The sequence below is a fragment of the Callospermophilus lateralis genome, chromosome 15, assembly GCF_048772815.1.
Source record: "Callospermophilus lateralis isolate mCalLat2 chromosome 15, mCalLat2.hap1, whole genome shotgun sequence".
NCBI lineage: Eukaryota > Metazoa > Chordata > Mammalia > Rodentia > Sciuridae > Callospermophilus > Callospermophilus lateralis.
Genome location: NC_135319.1, coordinates 62,516,292 through 62,538,615, shown reverse-complemented (window position 1 = coordinate 62,538,615; position 22,324 = coordinate 62,516,292). Strand labels below are relative to the sequence as shown.

Genomic DNA, 22,324 nt, shown 5'->3' with positions numbered 1-22,324 from the left:
ATCATTCTGAAAACATTTCTGCATACCAAATGAAGCAATCTACAAAAAGAAAAGACCCTATAGAAGGGAGAATATAGTATCCAAATGTATAAGAAACTAAAAAATAAAAATCAAAACAAAATTAAACTAAAAAAAAAGCTTCACAAATAACCTTATTAAAAATGGGCAAGATGGAAAACAAGTTAAACTGGAGGCCACATGCTAAATGAAATAGGCCAGATCCAGAGAGTGAAGGATCAAATGTTTTCTCTGATATGCAAAAGCTAAACAAAAATAATGGGCAAAAATTAAAAGGGTAGATTCCACAAAAATAGAAATTAGTGAAATAGAAAAAGGAATTGAAGGGAGAGAGAAGGGATGGCAAAAATGAAGAACTGTGCAATGAATTTGACAAAATTCACATATGAATATACTACACATATAAATATATTATAATGAATCTACTTTTGTGTGTATTCACAAGGCTCTAATTTGAAAAAAGCGCTAAAAATGATAGAAGAAATATTAGTAGAGTAGAGGAAAGGTTTAAGGGTTAGGGACAAGGGAGGAAAAAGAGAAACAATATTATATTCCATGCTTGCAGAATTATATCAAAATGAGCACTAGTACTTAAATTTTAAAAAGGGGCCACAGTAATGTTTTTAACTAAAATCTACTAATATAAAATGGACAAAGAATATAAATATATATTTTTCCAAAAAAGCATTCAAATTGCCAATAGGATATGAAAAGATGTTCACATCACTTGTCATCAGGAAAATGCAATTCAAAACCACAATGTTATGGTTTAGAAGAGAAGCATTCCCTACAAGCTCACTTGCAAGGTTTGGTTTAATTTTATTTTGCTACATAAGGATTTCCAGTTTTTCCCAGCACCATTTGTTGAAGAGGCTATCTTTTCTCCAATGTGTGTTTTGGGTCCCTTTGTCTAGTATGAGATAACTGTATTTATGTGGGTTTGTCTCTGTGTCTTCTATTGTGCACCCTTGGTCTACATGTCTGTTTTGGCTCTAATAACATGCTGTTTTTATTACTATGGCTCTGTAGTATAGTTTAATGTCTGGTATTGTGATGTGTTCTGCTTCACCCTTCTTGCTAAAGATTGCTTTGGCTATTCTGAGTCTCTTATTTTTCCAAATGAATTTCATGATTGATTTTTTTACTTCTATGTGGTACACTGGGATTTTAATTGGTACTGCATTAATCTGTATAGCACTTTTGGTAGTACAGCAATTTGGTAACATTAATTCTGCCTATTCAAGAACATGGGAGATCTTTCTGTTTTCTAAGGTCTTCTTTGATTTCTTTCTTTAGTGTTCTGTAGTTTTCCTTGTAGAGATCTTTCACCTCTTTTCTTAAATTGATTCCCAGTGTTTTCTTATTTTTTGAGGCTAGTGTGAATGGGATGGTTTTTCTAATTTCTCTTTCAGAGGCTTTACCAGTGATATATAGAAATGCATTATACTTATGGGTATTGATTTTATATCCTGCTACTTTGCCAAATTCATTTATTAAATCTAGAATTTTTCTGGTGGATTTTTTTTGATCCTCTAAGTATAGAATCATGTCATTGGCAAATAGTGATAACTTGAGTTCTTCTTTTCTTATTTGAATCCCTTTAATTTCTTTTGTCTAATTGCTCTAGCTAAAGTTTCAAGGACTAAAAACAATATGACTAGATATTTTTCCAAAAATCATGCAAATTTTCAAGAGGATTTGAAAATATGCCCACATCACTTATCATCAGGAAAATGCAATTCAAAACCACAATGTTATGGTTTGGATGTAAAACATCCCTCACAAGCTTATGTGTGAGACAATGTAAGAAGGTTTGGAAAAGAAATAATTGGGTTATAGCCTTAAACTAATCAGTTAATTACTCCCTGATGGGAATAACTGAGTGGTAGCTGAAGGCTGGTGGGGTGTGGCTGGAGGAAGTGGTACATTGGGGGCATGAATGTAGGGTATATATTTGTATTTGGCAAGAGGAGATTCTCTCTCTCTCTCTCTCTCTCTCTCTCTCTCTCTCTCTCTCTCTTTCTCCCCCCGTCCTGATTACCATGTGAGCTGTTTTTCCCTCAGTGACACACTTCCACCATGATGCTCTGCTTCACCTTAGGCCCTAAGGAATGTGTGGGCCTTTTATGAACTAAGACCTCTGAATTGTGAGCTCTCAAATAAAATATCTCCTCTATAGTTTTTCTGGTTGGGTCCTTTTAGTCCTATCAGTGAACAAGGTGAATAAAATATATTAGGAGATATCACCTCACACCTCAGCATTTGATCTACATGTTCAGAATGATTCAGACTATTATTCAGTTTATTCTCATTATATTTATTGTGTCAAATGAATCTTCAAATATCGATCAAGTCAATACATAGCAAGGGTTAGCCAAGATGTAGAGAAGAGGAAAATCTTGTGCAGCAGTGGTGGGAATATGAATTGATACAGCCATTACGGAAATGATTGTGTTTTCAGTTTCCTTAAAATATTGATATATAGAGCTACCATTTGATCCAATAGCCCACTTCTTAATATATATGCAAAGAGATGAAATCAGTATGTTCAAAAGGCGTTCACACTCCATATTTATTACAGCATTATCTGCAATAGTTAAGAAATGACACCAACCTAAGCATCCACTAGTGGCTGAATGCATGAATCAAATGTATTTTTATATAAAATAGAATCTTATTAAGTCTTATAAAAGGATCGCCTGTTAATTATCCCAACATGAAATGAGCCTAGAGGCTTTTATGATGAGGGAAGGAGCCACACAGAAAGTCCTTCACTATATGATCTCACTTATATGTGGAATCTTACAAAACAAAGCAAAAAGCCTCAAACTCATAGTGATAGAGACTAGGAGGGTGGTTAATTGGGGGCTGGGAGGTGAGAGAAAAGATGAGATGTTGGTCCAAGGGTGCAACATTCAGTTACAAGGTGAATAAGCATTAGAGACCTAAGACACAGCATACTAACTGCAGTAAATAATAATGCATGTTACACCTGAAATTAACTGACAGGTTTTCACCCCACACACATGAAAATGCTAACACTGAGGTGATTATTTATATATATATATATATATATATATATATGATCAATTTGCAATGTCTACATAAATCTAAATATAATTTTATAGTCTAAATGTATACACTTTTTAATTTTTAATGGAACCTCAATAAAGCCATTAATGGAAAAAAAAAAACCTGTGGGCTGAGAACTAGCATAAGATAGTGAAGGAAAGAAAGAATTAACCATTCAGGGTCCACTGGGTGTTAACAGAATCCTTGTGGGTTTTTCACAAAGCTTAAGTCTGTACCCCATGAATAGCTGCCAGGTGAGAGAAATTGTTCTTCCATGAGATGCTGCATGGCCTGGTGCTGCCTCCCTGGTATTCACTCTCTTGCTGTGTTAGTGATAGCTGTGGTTTCAACCTATGAGTCTTAAGATCATCTGGAGTCACTTTTAAAACTATAGACTTCCAGTTCTCATCATGAGTTTACTCAATCAAAATCTCAATGCCACAAGCCCTGCTAATCACCTGGGTGTTAGTGCAAAGATGAATAAGCACTGGGGACTGATAAATTGTTATACTCCAGAAGTTGAAAAATAAATGTTCAGATTTGGTTCTTCTGTTTATTAGACATGGCACACCACAAATAAATTTATAACTCTCTACTGCATTTCCTTTGCATGTAAAACAGAACAAATAAGTCCTCTAGATGCATTGATGTGAGGATTCACTATGGTGGTACATTGTAGACCATCAATAAGTGACAGCTATGATTTCCATTACATTTGGGAACACAATTCAAAAATATTTGAAGATTCATCTGACACAATAAAATATAACAGATATAATGAGAATAAACCAAATAACAGTATGAATCATTCTGAACATGAAGATCAAATGCTTATCTTCTTCAGCTAATATCTGCACTTTCTTTCTCTTTTCCAGTTGTCAAAAGCCTATGGCCCTGTGTTCACTGTATATTTTGGTACGAGGCCCACTGTGGTGTTGCATGGATATGAAGCTGTGAAGGAAGCCCTGATTGATCATGGGGAAGTATTTTCTGGAAGAGGCAGTTTCCCTATGATTGAGAGAGTTACTAAAGGACTTGGTAAGTGTGCATGCATGTGAGGTGGGTGAGCAATGGTCATGGGGAGGAGGAAAATATAAAAGAGAAAGCCAGGTTGAGCTTGACCATTTCTGTGGGTGCCACCTATCAACTTCCTCTACCTTGCCTGGGATATCCTCCTAGATTCTGCTCCCTTTCATTTAGGAATCCTTTTAACTACTGGAAACAGATGGAAAGTGATGAGGCGCTTCTCAGTCATGACTCTGAAGAATTTTGGGATGGGGAAGAGGAGCATTGAAGACCGAATTCAAGAGGAAGCCCGTTGCCTTGTGGAGGAGTTGAGGAAAACCGAGTGTGAGTGATTTGTTATATCAGTCTCTTTTGGTTTCTGACTTCACTCATGGTTTCTTCCAAGGCCAGTACCTAGTAATTATACTAATCTCTGGTTTTACATTTATTGTCACATCTCCTGGAGAGTTGTAAGGAAAATAATAATAAGACACAGAGACAAGATATAGAGGCAGGAAAAAAAATGGCTGTTTGTCCAAGCGACCACGTTTATTTATACCAATAGGTTACATTAGGTCATTAGTACCACAACTACATTATCGTTTAGTGTATCAGTAAGCTTGCTTATACTGCAGTTACATTCTACAGTCATAATATACAATGTCAGAAGATTTGTGAAACTCTCAAGAAAATCCATTTTCTGAAGTTACTGTTAGGCAGGCCAATCCAGGAGCACCTTAGCTTGAGGAAACATTGTCGTTTTCTAGCAAGCAGATTCCTTTATTCCCAGAAGCTATGTGCCAAGGATCAAGGTTGAGGCTGATAAGACTCTAGCACAGAGCCCTTTCAAGTAGGGCATTGCTATAGCAGCTAGACATTGCATATGGATACAGTTATTTTACTAGTTCCTAGGAGAAACTGCAGGGCATTCTAAGGGTGGGAAACAGAGTACCTGTTACCCTCTGGGTGTTTGCTCACCAGGGAAATGCTTCTCTGTACATTTCCACAGCCAGAATCCCTACAGAAATTCTCAATACTTATGATTACACTAAATACTTACCTCTCCTGTCTTTTTTACTGACCCAAGTGTTTTTCACAGTGTCTCTGATTTTCAGTTTGGATTCAGATTGTTCTGTTTTTAAATTTGTCTTTCAAATTAACAAAAAAAAAAAAGAAAGAAAGAAAGAAAGAAAAAGAAAGAAAGAAAGAAAGAAAGAAAGAAAGAAAGAAAGAAAGACCAAAAATCAGACTGTACCAGTGAATAACATACAAAAGAAATTCCCAGTTTTCCCTAATTACCCTCCAACTCTATAACTGAAAGAAACCTTTGTTCTGAAAACTTTTGAACCCTGGAACATTTACAGAGCCTGATGGAGGAGTAGATAACCTGAAAGCTTTGCTCTTACCCAATGCTCTATGCTTTCTTTGCATTATTATTTTTTATTTTTTTATTTAAAATTATTCTATTGTATTTATTATGAACATAAAATCAGTCCATGTTAATGAAAGTCACTATGGTATTCCCACATATGTATGAACATATACTGTTTAAATTCCATCCTCTCAATCATTCTGCCCTACTCACCACAAGCACACACTCTTTCCCATCTCCAGTAATCACTCTTCTACTTTCAGGGTCATATTTATTTTAGCTTTCACATATGAGAGAGACCATGAAATACTTGACTTTCTGTTTCTGACCTCTTACTTAACATAAAGTCCCCAAGTTCTCTCTTCTTTGCTGCAAATGACAAGATTTATTTCTTCTTTATGACTGAATACAAATACATTGTGTATGTAACAGAGCATCTTTAGTCACTATTCTGTTGATAAGCACTTAATTTAATATGATATCTAAATTATTATGAATAGTGTTATAGTTATCCTGAACATGCAGCAATGTATGTTGTGTCTTGATTTCATTTCTTTCATCTATGTGCCACAAATAGGAAAAAAGTATAAGGAAACTCCATACTGTGTTTTTATAATGGCTATCCTAATATACATTCCCACCAACAGGTATATGTGTTCTTTTTCTGCACACCTCTCCAACGTTTGTTATTGGTTGTTGTGGTGGTAGTGGTGGTAATTTGTGTTTCTGATTTTCATTTTCATGTTTTGATGATTGCCATTCTAACCAGGGTAAAATGATATCTCTTGGTAGTTTTGATTTGCATTTGCCTGGTAGCTTAATATTATTGAGCATTTTTAAAATGTATTTATTATTCAGTTGTATTTCTTCTATTGAAAGTGCCTACTAAGATTATTTATCCATTTTTCTTTAAACATTCTTTTTAGTTGTTGATAGACCTTTATTTCATTTATTTATATGTGGTGCTAATGGTTGAGCCCAGGGCCTCATGCATGCCAGGCAAGGGTGGTACTGCTGAGCCCCAGCCCCAGCCCCAGCCCTATTTGCCCATTTTTAATTGTATTACTTGGGGTTTCTTTGTTTGTTTTCTTATGTATTATCAATTTTAATCCTTTGTGAGATGAATAATTGACAAATATTATCTCCCATTCTGTAGGATGTCTCCTCAGTCTATTGACTGTTATGTAGGAACTTTTCAGTTTGATGTATTCTACTTGCCTATTTTTGCTTTTAGGATCATATACAAAATAATCATAACTTGTATCCATGTTGAGGTGTTTCCACTATGTTATATTTTCTTCCAGTTTGTTTAGGGTTTCAGGTCTTTCAGTAGAGTCTCTGAGCCATTTTAAGTTGAATTTTGTACAGGTGAGTGAGAAGGATCAAGTGGCAATCTTGTGCATGCTACATTTATTGGAAAGGCTCTCCTTTGTCCAGTAACTTTGTGGAAAATCAGTTGATTGAAGATACCTGTTTTTCCCGCTATGGATCTCCATTCTCTTTCACTGTCTATTTGCCTGTTTTTTTCTTATGGTGGTTCTTTAGCATGACTTGAAGCCAGGCATTGTCCTGTCTCTAGTGTTGCTCCTTTGCTCAAAATTGTCTTGACTGTTTGGGTTCTTTTGTGCTTCCACATGGATTTTAGGATTTTTTTTTCTAGTTCTGTGAAAAATGTCTTTGGTATTATCACGGAAATTGAATTGAGCCAGAAAACTGATTTGGATAATATGATTTTTTTTAATAATATTAATTCTCCAGTTTCTGAACATTGGGCATTTATTCATTTGTGTGTTCGTTAATTTCTTTCATCAGTTTTTTTTTTTTTTTTTTGTAAAAGTCCATTGTAGAGGTTTTTCACTTCCTTGGTTAACTGTTTTTTTAATAAAGTAAACAAATCCATAGTTTTGGATTCAGATAGTTTTTTAAAAAAATGAAATTTATTGATCAACTAATTTTAATTTCCTTTTTAGAGAGTTCCATGAAATGAACATTTTTCTACTTTAATTTTTACTACTTTTAATTTCTTTGCTCATAAAATGACAGAATTGAGTAATATGATGGGCCAGTATTAAAATTAACTAAACTATTTGGTTCTATTGGTGATTGTGATTCAGAGAAATTATCCAAAGATCATAAGAGGCAGGATTGCCAAAGAGATTAGATTTTGAGGTAATTGAAAATGATCACTCTATTTCATAAGGTGGGGAAAATTCCCTCTTTTTTTTTTCCCTGTCTTTCAAATGAAGAAAGAAACACATTTCACTTTATGAACTTAACTTCTGTGTTACCTTGAATTTACTTTAATATAAAAATTTCTCATTTTATTTTCATTGTTTATGTATATTTGCCTTTTTTCCTAGGAAAATTTGTATATTTTCTGTTTGTATTCATTTGTTCCACAAATATACAAAATTGTACATAGTTACTCTCTGTTTAGTCTTTACCTCTGCTGGTTTTACACATAAATCTTTCAATGGTGTATACACACATACACACACACACACACACACACACCCCACATATGTGAATGTTCCTAATTCTTTTCCTTTCTACATAATTCCTAATTATCTACAGGTTTAATGGCAAATATGATTCTACACTGAAATTGAATTAATAGAGGTTTTTAAAGCGATCTTTTAAAATGTTTTCCAAAATACGTGTTTCTTTGGATTGGAATAGCTTAAAAACACAGTGGATTTGAACGGAGCATTAGGAAAACCATTATCAAATTGGATAGAAGGTAAAATTCAATTGAAGATTATAGCAAAATTGATAATGAGTTTTAGCATGCTGAATATTTTCATATCAAGGGAATTTCTAGATAGATATTGCTTAGGGTTTCTACAATTACCTTTCCCTGTTATCTCAAAGAGAAATACTTTTTTGTATTTTTAATGTTAATTTTTAATGTTTCCACTTCTTTAGCCTCACCCTGTGATCCCACTTTTCTCCTGAGCTGTGCTCCCTGCAATGTGATCTTCTCCATTATCTTCCATAATCGTTTTCATTATAAAGATCAGCATTTTCTAAACCTAATGCGGAAATTAAATGAAAATGTGGCTATTCTGAGCTCCCCATGGATCCAGGTGAGACAATATCCTACCCCTTCTTCCTGAGAAAACATATATGTTCTTTACTTTGACAAGTCAAAAATTCTAGTGGTTCAAGCAGAAGTGAGTCTAGATACCACAGTCTTAACCCAGAGTTTGGTGTCATGTAGTGAGCATAAGGAAAATATGACTGAATCCTTCACTTTATGCACAGGAAAATGAATGTCCACATGTAGAGATGACATGCAAACCTATTGGCTTTCTGGCCAGTGCTTTTCCTAATACCCCATAAAGCCTAATATTTATAAAGTACTTTGTGACTGCAATTGAGGAAGGTCATGGCACTCAGTGGACACCCAGACCTCTGTGGAGAACTCATCATTCACAAGGGTGGCACTCCAATCACCACTTAGAAATGTCATCACGTTCCTTGGCACAAGTACAGTTATTTGATTCTTGACAAAGGATCCAAAACATGTTGGAGAAAAGATAGCCTTTTTAACAAATGGTGCTGGGGAAACTGGAAATCCATATGTGACAGAATTAAATTGAACCCCTATCTCTCACCCAGCAAAAATCTCAACTCAAAGTGGATCAAGGACCTAGATATTAAACCAGACCCCTGTACCTACTAGAAAAAAAGTAGGCCCAGCTCTATCATGTTGGCTTATGAACTAATGTCTTCAACAAAGCTCCTAAAGCATAATATATAAAACCTAGAATCAATAAATGGGATGGTATCAAACTAAAAACTCCTTCACAGCAAAGGAAACAATCAAGAATGTGAGAGAGTCCTTACAGAATGGGAGAAAATCTTTGCTACCTGCACATCAGAGCATTAATGCCAGGATATACAAAGAACTCAAAAAACTTAACACCAAATTATCAAATAACCCAGTAAATAAGTGGGCAAAGGAACTAAACAGACACTATTCCAAGGAAGAAGGATGAATGCTCAACAAATATATGAAAACATGTTCAACATCTCTAGCAATTAGAGAAATACAGAGTAAAACTACACTGAGATTTCATCTTACTCTAGTCAGAATGGCAATTATCAAGAATATACATACCAATAAATGTTGGTAAATATGTGGAGAAAAGGGTACACTGATACTTTGTTGGAGGGACTGCAAATTGTTGCCACCACTCAGAAAAGCAGTATAGAGATTCCTCAGAAAACTAGGAATGGAACAGCCATTTTACCCAGTTTTCCTATTCCTCCATATATATAAATGATTTGATATCAGCACACTATAGTAATACAGCTACAAAAATGGTCATTGAAGCACAATTCACAATTAAAAAAACTGAGCTACAGAGCCAACCTAGCTACCCTTCAACAGATGAATGGATAAAAAAATGTGGTATATATACACAGTGGACATTAGCCACACAAAAGAATGACTTTATGGCATTTGCCAGTAAATGGATGGATCTGGACACTATCATGCTAAGTGAAATAAGTCAGTCCCAGAAAACCAAAGGTCAAATGTTTTCTTTGATATGTAAAAGCTAATCCAAAATAAAGTGGATCAAATAAAAGAAAAAGAACAGGAAAACAATTAGTGGAGTAGATGAAGGGTAATGAAGGAAAGGGAGGAGTAAATGGATAGTTAAAGACAATGGAATGAATCTTTTCTAATATTCCTATGTACACATAAAGATATACCACAGTGAATCTCATCATTATATAAATACGCAAGACAATAATCTAAAAAAAAAACTGTAAGTAAATAGCAGAAAGGTCAGAATAGTAGAGGGAAGGGAATAGTGGTGGGATGAAGGGAGGAAGAGGAGAAGTACTGAGAACTGGATTAGATTAAATCATATTCCATGCTGTTATAATTCTGTCAAAATGAATTCTATTATCATGTATAACTAAAAACAACAATAAAAAAATGAACTGTAGATATGCACACACACATACACACAAAAGAAATTCCTTCATGTAGGATATTAAGGAGGGGAAATGGGAGCATAGATATTTCATGGAAACAACTGGGTAGAAGTTTTAGATGCTTGTTTTAGTCATCTTTATCATATCTGTGACTAAAAGACCTGAAAAGAACAATGGAGAGGTCGGAAAATTTCTTGGAGCTCACAATTTTAAAGGTCTCAATCTATAGATGTTTGGCTCCATTCTTTGGGGCCTGAGGTGAGCACCACATAATAGCAGAAAGGTGTGGTAGGTAAATTAGCAAAGGGCATTGGTCCAGTAAGCAAAGGGACCCCACTCACCATGAACAAAATATGCGAAGACACACCTGCCAGTGGTCCACCCCCTCCAGCCACAACCTGCCTAAAGTTACCACCAGCTTAATCCCGGTAAGTGGATTAGTGCACTGGCTAAGTTAAGGCTCTCATTACTCAATTATTTCATTTCTAAACTCTCTTGTATTTTCTCGCACATGATATCATGGGGGACACCCCTCATCTAAACCATAACAACACTTCGGATGGCATCTGACCTGACAAGGTAATAGGGTTAAGTTAATGAAATGATGGCATTTCCGCGTGCATAGCCCTCAACAAACATTTTTACCTTATGCTTAGCTGGCAGGTTCTGTATTCTTCATAAAAGTTAATTGTGAGATCTTCGGAATTCTACTTACTACTCTTGTGCGTGGTTACTTCATCCATAGCATGCCCGGCTGCATTTCACAGTATTTTCAAAACCTTCTGCATTCTCTAGTATTTACTCCATTTCTGAGGTTGCATCATATAAGGAAAAGCAGAGAGCAGCATTGTACTCTCTTTTTCGTTTTTTAGGATTTTTTATTAGTTCTTTTTAGTTATATATAACAAAAAGATTCCTTTTGACATAATTATAGAATGATAGAAAAATTTGTTCTAATTCAGTCCCCACCACTTCCCCTGAGCCTCCCCCTGTTGGCTTCTCTCTACTGAGCATAATTCATAATCACCAAGCATTGTACTCTTTCCCTGATTACCGAAACTCTCTGAAATTCTATTCTCATCTACAAAGCATCAATCATGGTAATTCATATCAAGCTATATTTCCAGATTGTACAGAAAGATTAGATTGAAAGTGGAGAGAATTTATATAAACTTATTTTTATATCTAAAGATGATGGATGAATATAGAAAAGGTTATCATTTCTGATCCCCTGGTCATAGTTGTGCCCCTTAAGTCTTTCTTCAAGCTTGGGTATTAGTATATATGTACAGTGAAAACTTCTGCCTTAAGGTGGAAACCATTTATTTTAATTGTTAAAGTTATAGTTTCTGAGATGCACTAGTCATAATATTCATCTTTTTCTTATCTGTTTCTAATAAAAAAATATTTTTATTTTGTAGGTCTGCAACACTTTTCCTGCTCTCATTGATTATTTCCCAGGGAGCCATAAAACGTTACTTAAGAATGCTGCTGACATAAAACAGTATTTTTTGGAGAAAATAAAAGAACACCAAGAATCTCTAGATATGAACAATCCTCAGGACTTCATTGACTATTTCTTGATTAAAATGGAAGAGGTAGAATGTGAACAACAGCTCATATATCTGATTGCTTCTACATTTTGTGTTTAATTGATTAATGTATGGTTACTGGGGCTCGTTCAGTGGTCAGGCAAGACATTGTTGACAAGCACTTTAAGCATATCTTGTTTTTATAGATATGCATCACAGAAGAATTAAAAATAAATTGTTAAATAGCTAGAATACATGAATCCTATCTATAGATACTAATTAGTATCTATAGATACTAATAATCTACCTGATGAAAGACAAAATCCACACCTCAGGTGAAAAGAAAATAATTATAGACAAGCTAGAAAATATAAAATTGGCACCACAAAATGTGAATTGAAATAATTGTTCCTTACTCAGTTTTGGGGAGAGTGGAAAAGCCTGTGTAATGGCTCCTTAGTGATCCAGATAAGGTGACCAAAACATACAAAGGTGGTTTTTGTAGGACACGATCCCTGTTGCCCATTCTAAGGTCAACTAGATGCAACAGGGAATGTAATCCAGTATCCTCACAGCTGCCTGCAGTGGGTGCTGCTCTATGGGGAAGAGTAGCTGGTTCGTGAGACACTGAGATTTATAAGAAATTTTCTTAATCAAATATTTCCCTTGATAACATAGTTTTCAGCTCGGTTCCAGAGTTTCAAAACAGTTGCTTCAGACAGTTCATACTAAGTCGATATTTGCTTCTCTGGAAGGACTTATACCTGGACCGTCCTATTCTACCATCTTTCAGTCATTACTTCTGTATGGTCATGTTTTCTAAAGGTTTTTATTTACACATTAGAATTATCTGTAAGGATGGGATGTATTGTGATATAGTCACACATGTACATAGCACACATTTATCAGTTTCTTTCCCATATACTTCCCATTTGCTTTCTTTTCTCCCTCCCCCATTCCCTTTACCTACTGTCTTTGTCTTTTTTCCATTTTGACAATGTCCTTTTATGTTTCCCTTTCTCTCTAGCTACCACATATGAGAGAAAACATGTGACCTTGACTTTTTGAGTCTGGTTTTTCACACTTAGCATTGTGTTCTCTAGTTCCATCTGTTTCTTTGAAAATGAAATTTTATTCTCTAAGATTGAGTGGAACTTCGTTGTGTATACATACCACATGATCTTTATTCATCCATGGAATCCATCCATGTTGGTGGATACATAGGTGCGTTTTTAAACATTTCTTTTTGTTTCTTTTTTTTCCATTTATTTTTATTGCTGGATTACAGTTGTAAATTGTGGTAGGATTTGTTGTTACATATTTATACAGGCACCCAATATAACTATGTCATTCAGCCAAAATCATTTTTCAGTATTTCCCCTTTCTGTTACCTCCTCACTTCCCCTGAGCCCTTTCTTCTACTCTACTGATTTTCCATTGATTTTCATGAGGTTTTCCCCAACTGTTTTCCTTATTTAATTCCTTAGGATAATTACTGAGGAGTTGTATAGCTGGGTCATATTGTGGTTCCAGTCCTAGTATTTGAGGAACCTTTTTTTATTGGTTATTCAAAACATTTTGATTTTGATTGGCATTTCATTAAACCTATAGAGAACTTTTGGTAATATCGCCATTTTGATGATATTAGTTCTGCCTATCCATGAACAGGGTATATTTTTCCATCTTCTAAGATTTTCTTCTACTTCTCTTTTTAGGGTTCTGTAGTTTTCATTGTATAAATCTTTCACCTCTTTTGTTAGGTTGATTCCCAAATATTTTATTTTTTTTTGAGGATATGTGAATGGAGTGTTTTTCCTCATTTCCGTTTCTGAAGTTTTGTCGCTGATGTACAGAAATGCCTTTGCTTTATGCATGTTGATTTTATATCCTGCCACTTTGCTGAATTCATTTATTAGTTCTAGTAGTTTTTTTTGTAGACCCTTTTGGGTCTGCTAGGTATAGAATCATGTCATCTGCAAATAGTGATAATTTAAGTTCTTCTTTTCCTATTTTTATGCCTTTAATTTCTTTCGTCTGTCTAATTGCTCTGGCCAGTGTTTCGAGAACTATATTGAATAGAAGTGGTGATAGAGGGCATCCCTGTCTTGTTCCAGATTTTAGAGGGAATGCCTTCAATTTTTCTCCATTTAGAATGATGCTAGCCTGAGGCTTAGCATAGATAGCTTTTACAATGTTGAAGTAAGTTCCTGTTATCCCTAGTTTTTCTAATGTTTTAAACATAAAGGGATGCTGTACTTTGTCGAATGCTTTTTCTGCATCTATCGAGATGATCATATGGTTCTTATCTTTAAGTCTATTGATGTGGTGAATAACATTTATTGATTTCTGTATATTGAACCAGCCTTGCATCCCAGGGATGAATCCTACTTGATCATGGTGCACATTTTTTTTGATGTGCCCTTGTATCCGATTCGCCAGAATTTTATTGAGGATTTTTGCATCTAGGTTCATCAGAGATATTGGTCTGTAGTTTTCTTTCTTTGAGGTGTCTTTGTCTGGTTTCAGAATCAGGGTGATGTTGGCCTCATAGAATGAATTTGGAAGAGCTCCCTCTTTTTCTATTTCCTGAAATAACTTGAAAAGTATTGGTATTAATTCTTCTTTAAAGGTTTTGTAAAACTCTGCTGTATACCCATCCAGTCCTGGGCTTTTCTTGGTTGGTAGTCTTTTGATTGCTTCTTCTATTTCATCCATTGATATTGGTCTGTTCAAATTGTGTGTATCCTCCTCACTCAGTCTGGGCAGATGATATGACTTAAGAAATTTATCAATGTCTTCACTATCTTCTATTTTATTGGAATATGGATTTTCAAAATAATTTCTAATTGTATTCTGTATTTCTGTAGCATCTGTTGTGATATTGCCTTTTTCATCCCATATGTTAGTAATTTGAGTTCTCTCTCTTCTTCTCTTCGTTAGCATGGCTAAGGGTCTGTCAATCTTGTTTATTTTTTCGAAGAACCAACTTTTAGTTTTGTTAATTTTTTCAATAGTTTCTTTTGTTTCAATTTTGTTGATTTCCACTCTGATTTTACTTATTTCTTGCCTTCTGCTACATTTGCTATTGTTTTGCTCTTCTTTTTCTAGGGCTTTGAGATGAAGTGTGAGCTCATGTATTTGTTGGTTTTTCCTTTTTTTGAGGAATGACCTCCAGGCGATAAATTTCCCTGTTAAAACTGCTTTCATTGTGTCCCATAGATTCCGATATGTTGTGTCTGTATTTTCATTTATCTCTAAGAATTTTTTGATTTCCTCCTTTATGTCTTCTGTAACCCATTGATCATTCAGTAACATATTGTTCATTTTCCATGTGATGTAGGATTTTTCCTTCCTTCTTCTATCATTGATTTCCAGTTTCATTCCATTACGATCAGATAAAATGCATGGTATTATCTCCACCCCTTTGTATTTACTGAGGTTTGCCCTATGGCATAATATATGGTCTATTTTTGAGAAGGATCCATGTGCTGCTGAGAAAAAAATATATCCACTTGATGATGGTTGATATATTCTATATATGTCAGTTAAGTCTAGGTTATTGATTGTGATATTGAGTTCTATAGTTTCTTTATTCAACTTTTGTTTGGAGGATCTGTCCAATGGTGAGAGAGGTGTGTTGAGTCACCCATAATTATTAATTATTATGTTGTGGTCTATTTGATTCTTGAACTTGAGGAGAATTTGTTTTATGAACGTCGCAGCACCATTATTTGGTGCATAAATATTGATAATTGTTATATCTTGTTGGTGAATGGTTCCTTTTAACAGTATATAATGTCCTTCCTTATCCCTTTTGATTAACTTAGTCTTGAAGTCGATTTTATTCGATATGAGGATGGCCACCCCTGCTTGCTTACAAGGACCATGTGCGTGGTATATTTTTTCCCAACCTTTCACCTTCAGCCTCTGTATGTCTTTTCCAATCAGATGTGTCTCCTGGAGGCAGCATAATGTTGGATTTGTTTTTTTAATCCATGTTACCAGCCTATGTCGCTTTATTGGAGAGTTTAAACCATTAACGTTTAGAGTTACTATTGATATATGTTTTGTACTTCCAGCCATGTTTGATTATTTATCTTTTTTTTTTTAATATAGTTTGTTTCTCCATGATTAGCTTTTCCCCCATCCTCTGTCTTTACCGAGGCACTTCCCACTGATGGTTTTGGTTATTGTTTTTCATTTCTTCCTCGTGTAGTGTTTTGCTCAAGACGCTTTGCAATGCTGGTTTTCTGGCTGCAAATTCTTTTAGCTTTTGTTTATCATGAAAGATTTTTATTTTGTTGTCATACCTGAAGCTTAATTTTGCTAGATACAGAATTCTTGGTTGGCATCCATTGTCTTTCAGTGTTTGAAATACGTTGTTACAGGATCTTCTCGCTTTCAGCGTCTGTGATGAAAAATCCGTTGTTAACCTTATTGGTTTACCCCTGAATGTAATCTGCCTCCTTTCTCTTGTAGCTTTAAATATTTTCTCTTTGTTCTGTATATTGGATATCTTCATAACAATATGACTTGGCGTTGGTCTACTGTGATTTTGTGTGCTCGGTGTCCTGTATGCATCTACCATTTGTATATCTGTTTCCTTTTTTATTTCTGGAAAGTTTTCTGTAATTATTTCATTCAGCAGGTTACTCATTCCCTTGGTTTGAATCTCTATACCTTCCTCTATCCTGATGACTCGTAAGTTTGGTTTTTTTTATGTTATCCCATACCTCTTGGTTGCTTTTCTCGTGATTTTTTACCAGCCTTTCTGAGTTGGCTAGACTCTTTTCAAGATGATATATTTTGTCTTCATTATCTGACGTTCTGGCTTCTACTTGCTCCACTCTGTTAGTGATACTCATTTGAGTTTTTAATTTGGTTTATAGTTTCCTTCATTTCTAGAATTATTGTTTGATTTTTTTTATAATCTCTATCTCCTGATAAAGATGCTTAACTTCTTCTTTTATCTGTTTATGTAATCCATTTTCAATGAGTTCTTTCACTGTTTGAATTTGCTGTCTTGTATCCTCTTTAAGGTTCCATTCCATCTGTCTAAGGCATTCCTTGAGTTCTTTATTATATGACCATTTTTCTGATGCCTCTAGGTCCTCCTGACTATTTAGGCTGTCCTGCATTGTTTGTACTCCTTTTCTTTCTTGCTTTTTCATGCTGCTCATGTTACTTCTTGTTCTATTTGACTGCTGAGTTACTGTTTATTCTTATAAATTTATTTGATGCTTGGGAGGAAAGATATTAGAAGGGAAGGGATGAAGTCACTAAAGAGAATGAGAGTAAGCAGATAGAATTCAAGGAAGGGGGAATAAGAAAATTGAAAATAAATGAAAAGACAAAAGAAAAAAACAAAATAAAAAAAGAAAAATTTTTTTGAAAAATAATAATAATAAAATGAAAATGAAAATAAAAAAATAATAAAATTTAAAAATTTTTAAAAAATTTAAAAAATTTTAAAAAAGTTAAAAAAACAACACCAAAAAAAATGAAAATGAAAAAAAAAACAAAATTAAAAAAAAATTAATAAATGCAGTCTTAGAGTTTGATCAACTTCTCTTCCAGTAGGTGGAGCTGTGCCCACTGGGCCAAGCCTCTCCTCTCAATAGGCAGGAACCAATCCCTGTGCAGCAGCTCTTCCTCCCAGACTGGGAGGGTCTCCAATCCTGAGTGCCTAGGGCCTTCTCCTGTGTCTAGTCTCTTCCCCACTTTTCCTCAAGCCAGGCCCCGCTCACCGGTGACGGTGACGCTCACCACAACACTGGCCACATGCCAGGTCCGCTGCTCCTGGGAGCCCCGTTTTCATGAATACCTGGGCACACTCTACCTGTTTGCCACTCCCTCAGACCCCAAGTCTGTAGAGCTTGGGGCTGAGAACCCCAGCGAATTTGCTTGCCCTCCAGCAGCCACGCCCCCCGGTTGCTGGTGCAGGAGACCTCAGTTGTCAGCACTGGTGGGAGCGGCAGCCAGGAGTTCTGTGCCGCGAGTCCTGCGCCACTCCTGATTCCTTCGGTCTCGCTATCGCGCTCATGGGAGAGCTGGGACGGGCCCTTACGGGAGAGCTGGGAGGGGCCCCCAAGGTTTCCCTGCTGTGTGGTGAGGGAAGGCTAGGGGATTACACACCTGTTGCCGCTGGTTTCAATGAAGTTATCTCCTCCGCCGTGTTTTGGTGGCATCAGTTCTCTGCCATGGTGGTATCCCATGCAAATGGTGACAGTTCGTTCTCTTTGCCGGGTGACCAATGCAATGGGTGTGTCCTGACTGTCTCTCCCAAGCCCCGTTTCAATCCTGTGGCCACTGCCTATGAAGGCTCGGTTGGCTTTTACCTCCGCAGTTCAGAAGGGCAGAGCGGTTGTCTCAGCGGGATCGTTAGTGCTGAGTCACAGCAGTATGGCTGCGAGAAGCAGGCGAACCGGAGCTTGAATGCAGCCGATCCGGGCTCGGTGTGCGCTCTGAGAGGCCCAGACTGTTCGCCCCAGATCCACATCAGCTCAGCATTGCCTAGTGATCTTGAGCAAACAGCATTTAGACAGTTTACGACTCCCTATGCCCGCATAGCTGAAGAGGTCAGAGACTTGATCTCTCCGCGGCTGCCACCATGTTGGATCCCTCTTGAGGAACCTTCATAACGATTTCCATAGTGGCTGTGCTAATTTATCCCAGCAACAGTGTAAAAGTATTTTTTTCCCATCTGTGTCATCTGTGGCATTTATTATTGTTTGTGTTTTTGAGGATTGTCATTCTAATTGGGGTGAGGTTAAATATCAGTGTCTGAAATTTGAATTTCCTTAATTGCTAAAATGCTGTTTTTTCTTATACTTGACCATTTGTATTTCTTCTTTTGAGAAGTGTGTCTTTAGTTAATTTGCGCACTTAGTAGTTAGGGTTACTTGTGTATTTTGGTGTTAAGTTTTTTGAGTTATTTATGTATTATGGATTTTTTTTAAAGAGAGAGAGAATTTTTTTAATATTTATTTTTCAGTGTTTGGTGGACACAGTTATCTTTATTTTATTTATTTTTTATGTTGTCCTGAGGATCTAACCCAGCACCCCGCACATGCTAGGTGAACACATTACTGCTTGAGCCACATCCCGAGCCCCTATATTATGCATATTAATCCTCTGCAGGAAGAGTAGCTGGCAATTTTTTCTCCCATTCTGTAAGTTGTCTTCACATTCTTATTTATTTCCTTTCTTGTGTTTAAGAAAAATAAAAAGGAAACATAGAGACAAGATGCAGAGTCAGGAAAAGAAGAGGCTGCTCGTCCAAGTGGCCACGTTTATGGTACTAATACATTAGATCATTAGTACCATAACTTCACCCCTCTGGCCTTGCAGATTGCAGTCCACATGGACTTTCTCTTGGTTTGTCTCTGCTCAACTCCTATGGATTTCTTTGGCAGATATTTAATGTTATTAAAACTTCTTAAACTCAGGGCTTTCCACTCAGCTTCCTGCTCACATCATGCATTGCCCTATCAGGGGCTCTCTGCACAGAAATCTGACCCTGCTCCAATTTGCTTGGTCTCCCAGATCATCCTTTGAAATCTTGGTGGAATCCTTCATGACCCCCTAATTCCAGCATCTTGCATTAATGCAATACTAGCACCACATGTTTGACACCAAGATTTCTCATCATCTAGAGCATCAGCCAAGCCTCCAGGGACCATAGCTATGAAGGTCTCTCTATCTGCATCATCCTGCACATTGAAATATCTTCCTAGCTCCTTGTACAAGTAGGGTATTCCCAAGGTTTCTTCTCAAAGGAATTTTTACTTTGACACCTTAAGACTGAGATGGGTGTGGTCTTCCCAATTCCTGAGAGGCTCTCAAGCCATCTTTTCTATTGTCCCTTTTTAAACTACTTAGCATCCATTTACTAGCTATAATCTTTTTAACAACCACAAATTCTGTAGCCCCAGTTTTATGTGGACTTTTCTGCTAACCTACAATTTTTCAAATCTTTCTGCTTTTATTTCTTCTTCTGATTATCACAGTACACTTGACTAAAAGTCACTAGCAATATCCATGACCCAGTCTGAATGCTGTACAGCCTTAAAAATTCTTCTGCCTGATTAATTAGTTTAGCACTATTACATTTATCCTCACAGAAAGGCTAAGGACCTGGGCAAAATGTAGACAATTTCTTTTCTGGAACATAACATGAACATGAAAGCATTTCAGGACCTGATAATCAGGAAGCAGAGAGCTCTATGCACCAAGGACCAAATATAAACCCAAAGGCACACCCTAATGAACCTTCTTCCAACTATCTATAATTTCTGCTCATCTGGAAAGTTTTTTATTGATTTTTAATTCTGAAAGATAGTTTTGCCTGATATAGTAATTTTGATTGGTAATCATTTTTTTTAAAGGCTGGGAATTCATCATTTCATTTCCTCCTATCTTTTACTTTCTCAGCTAAGAAATCAGAAGTAATTCTGCCTTGATTACCTCTAATGTGACATGATATTATCTCTTGAGGCTTTTAAAAATTGTTTTTTATGTTTCTTAGGTGTTTAAGTTTGATGAGTCTGGCAGAGGTTCTTATTTTATCTTTTTCATTTGGCCTTATTAATGTCCTCTATTTGGAACCTCTCTCACTCCAACGACGTGAAAATTTCACTGAAAATGTTACACATGTCCTTAACTTTTATTCCAGTTCCTTCTTTAATTCCAAAGAGTCTTAAGTTTTCCCAGATTTTTTTATATTGTGAATTGGGTTTTTTTTTCCTCTTCTTTTCTTTATTGCATTATTGCTGATTGAGTTTTAAAGTTCATAACCTTGTCTTAAATATCTAAAATTCTTCCTTTCATGTGGTATAATTTATTGGTGAGATTTTTAACTGAATATTGATTTGACTTGCTTAATTTTTTATTTTCAGGATTTCTGTACATTCTTTATTTAGATTCTCTTGTTCTTGAGATGCTCTTTCACTTCTTACATTTTCTCTCCTCTTTAATTCCTTAGGCATGCTTTGAATTCATTTATCATTTTAATCATCTAAATTTGTGAATTCAGTTATTGGTAAGTTACATATTTTTTTAGATGTCCTGTTGTCCTTTTTGCTCACATTATCTGGGGTCCTATTTTGTTAATATGATAAGAGGATTTCCTCTTGCTGTTTTATGTGAGAGTCTTTGTAAGTAGTGCTGTCTCAATAATAAGCCCATGACTTAGTTTCCCCACATCTAATTATAATTTAAAAATATTAATTCAATCATTGGTATCATTGGACCCCTTTGAAAGGAGAGAATCATCACTCCTACAATGGTAATTTAAGAGCAACCTAATGTTTACAGAAGTTATTATTACTGATCACTACAACTCTATTGACTAAAGAGTATTGGTTTATAATAGGCTGAGAAGATCAACTGTTAATAGTACTATATTAAATTTCATTGGAAAAATTGATAAATTAAAAATAAAGAAATTAGAATAAAAAGGAAAAAAAGAAAGAGGGTGTTGGAGGAAATGGAGACACAAGTTAAAATGAGGTGAATATAAAGGATGAAGGACATGAGAAAGTAAAGGATATCAGAGAGAAGAAATGATACATTAAGAGAGAATCCAATTAATTGACAAAATACATAATATAATTCTGACAAAACACAAAATTTGGGCAGACACTAGGACAGAGTATCAAAAAGTTGATGCAACATCTGTCTTTTTGAAAATTTATTTTCCTTGCTCAGTTTTTTGAAATAGAGGCATTCACCTCCAGAGTTTCAGTTGCAGAATCTCCTAGGAGGAAGAATGTTTTCCCCCATTATGGTTTAGTGTCCCCTTTATGGCCAGACTGAGTCACAAAATGGGAACTCACCAACTGACTAAATAGTATAACCTAATTGCCTAATTGGTCTTAGGTAATCTATAAGCAAGTGTATCAAGAGCCAGTAAAAAATCTAAAGTGAAGAAAGGGGGAAAATGTAAAAAAATAGTGTAACATGAAAGATAAAGGTAACTTGCAGGGATTTGTAGTTTAACACTTAGGAAGTTCAAACATTATTTTTTTAAGCTTTCATGGTTTTCCTACTTTAACTCTGTCCACTGGGGGATGCCAGGGAATTCTCCCATTCTAAATCAATCAATCTATCTATCTATCTATAATATGTATATTATATATATATATATATATATATATATATATATATATATATATATTATGTATATATATATATATATACTCATTGTAATATTATTCATTGTAATATGTAATATTATAATTTGTTATATTCTGTGCTCCAGTAATTCCCCCAAGTCCTCTGCTCTTTTCTACCTCTGATACCTTTGCTCTACTTTATTGGTTAACCTTCTATTTCTCTCTACCCTCTAATAATAACCCAAAATTTTGAACTTTTG

At 35.5% G+C, this 22,324-nt stretch overlaps 1 protein-coding gene across 7 annotated transcripts in view; it reads left to right on the top strand.

The window, feature by feature from the left end:
* The window catches only part of LOC143380953 (cytochrome P450 2C18-like), a 39,770-nt gene that overhangs the window by 3,102 nt on the left and 14,344 nt on the right, over positions 1–22,324 (top strand). For 2 of the 7 annotated variants that reach the window (XM_076834127.1, XM_076834130.1), the window contains exons 2-5: positions 3,966–4,128; positions 4,291–4,440; positions 8,393–8,553; positions 11,839–12,015. In XM_076834127.1, coding sequence (XP_076690242.1) covers positions 3,966–4,128; positions 4,291–4,440; positions 8,393–8,553; positions 11,839–12,015 — 651 coding nt within the window. Of the gene's footprint in view, positions 1–3,965; positions 4,129–4,290; positions 4,441–8,392; positions 8,554–11,838; positions 12,016–13,460; positions 13,473–22,324 lie in introns of all 7 variants that reach the window. The other 5 variants (XM_076834129.1, XM_076834131.1, XM_076834134.1 and 2 more) reach the window with 5 other exon arrangements.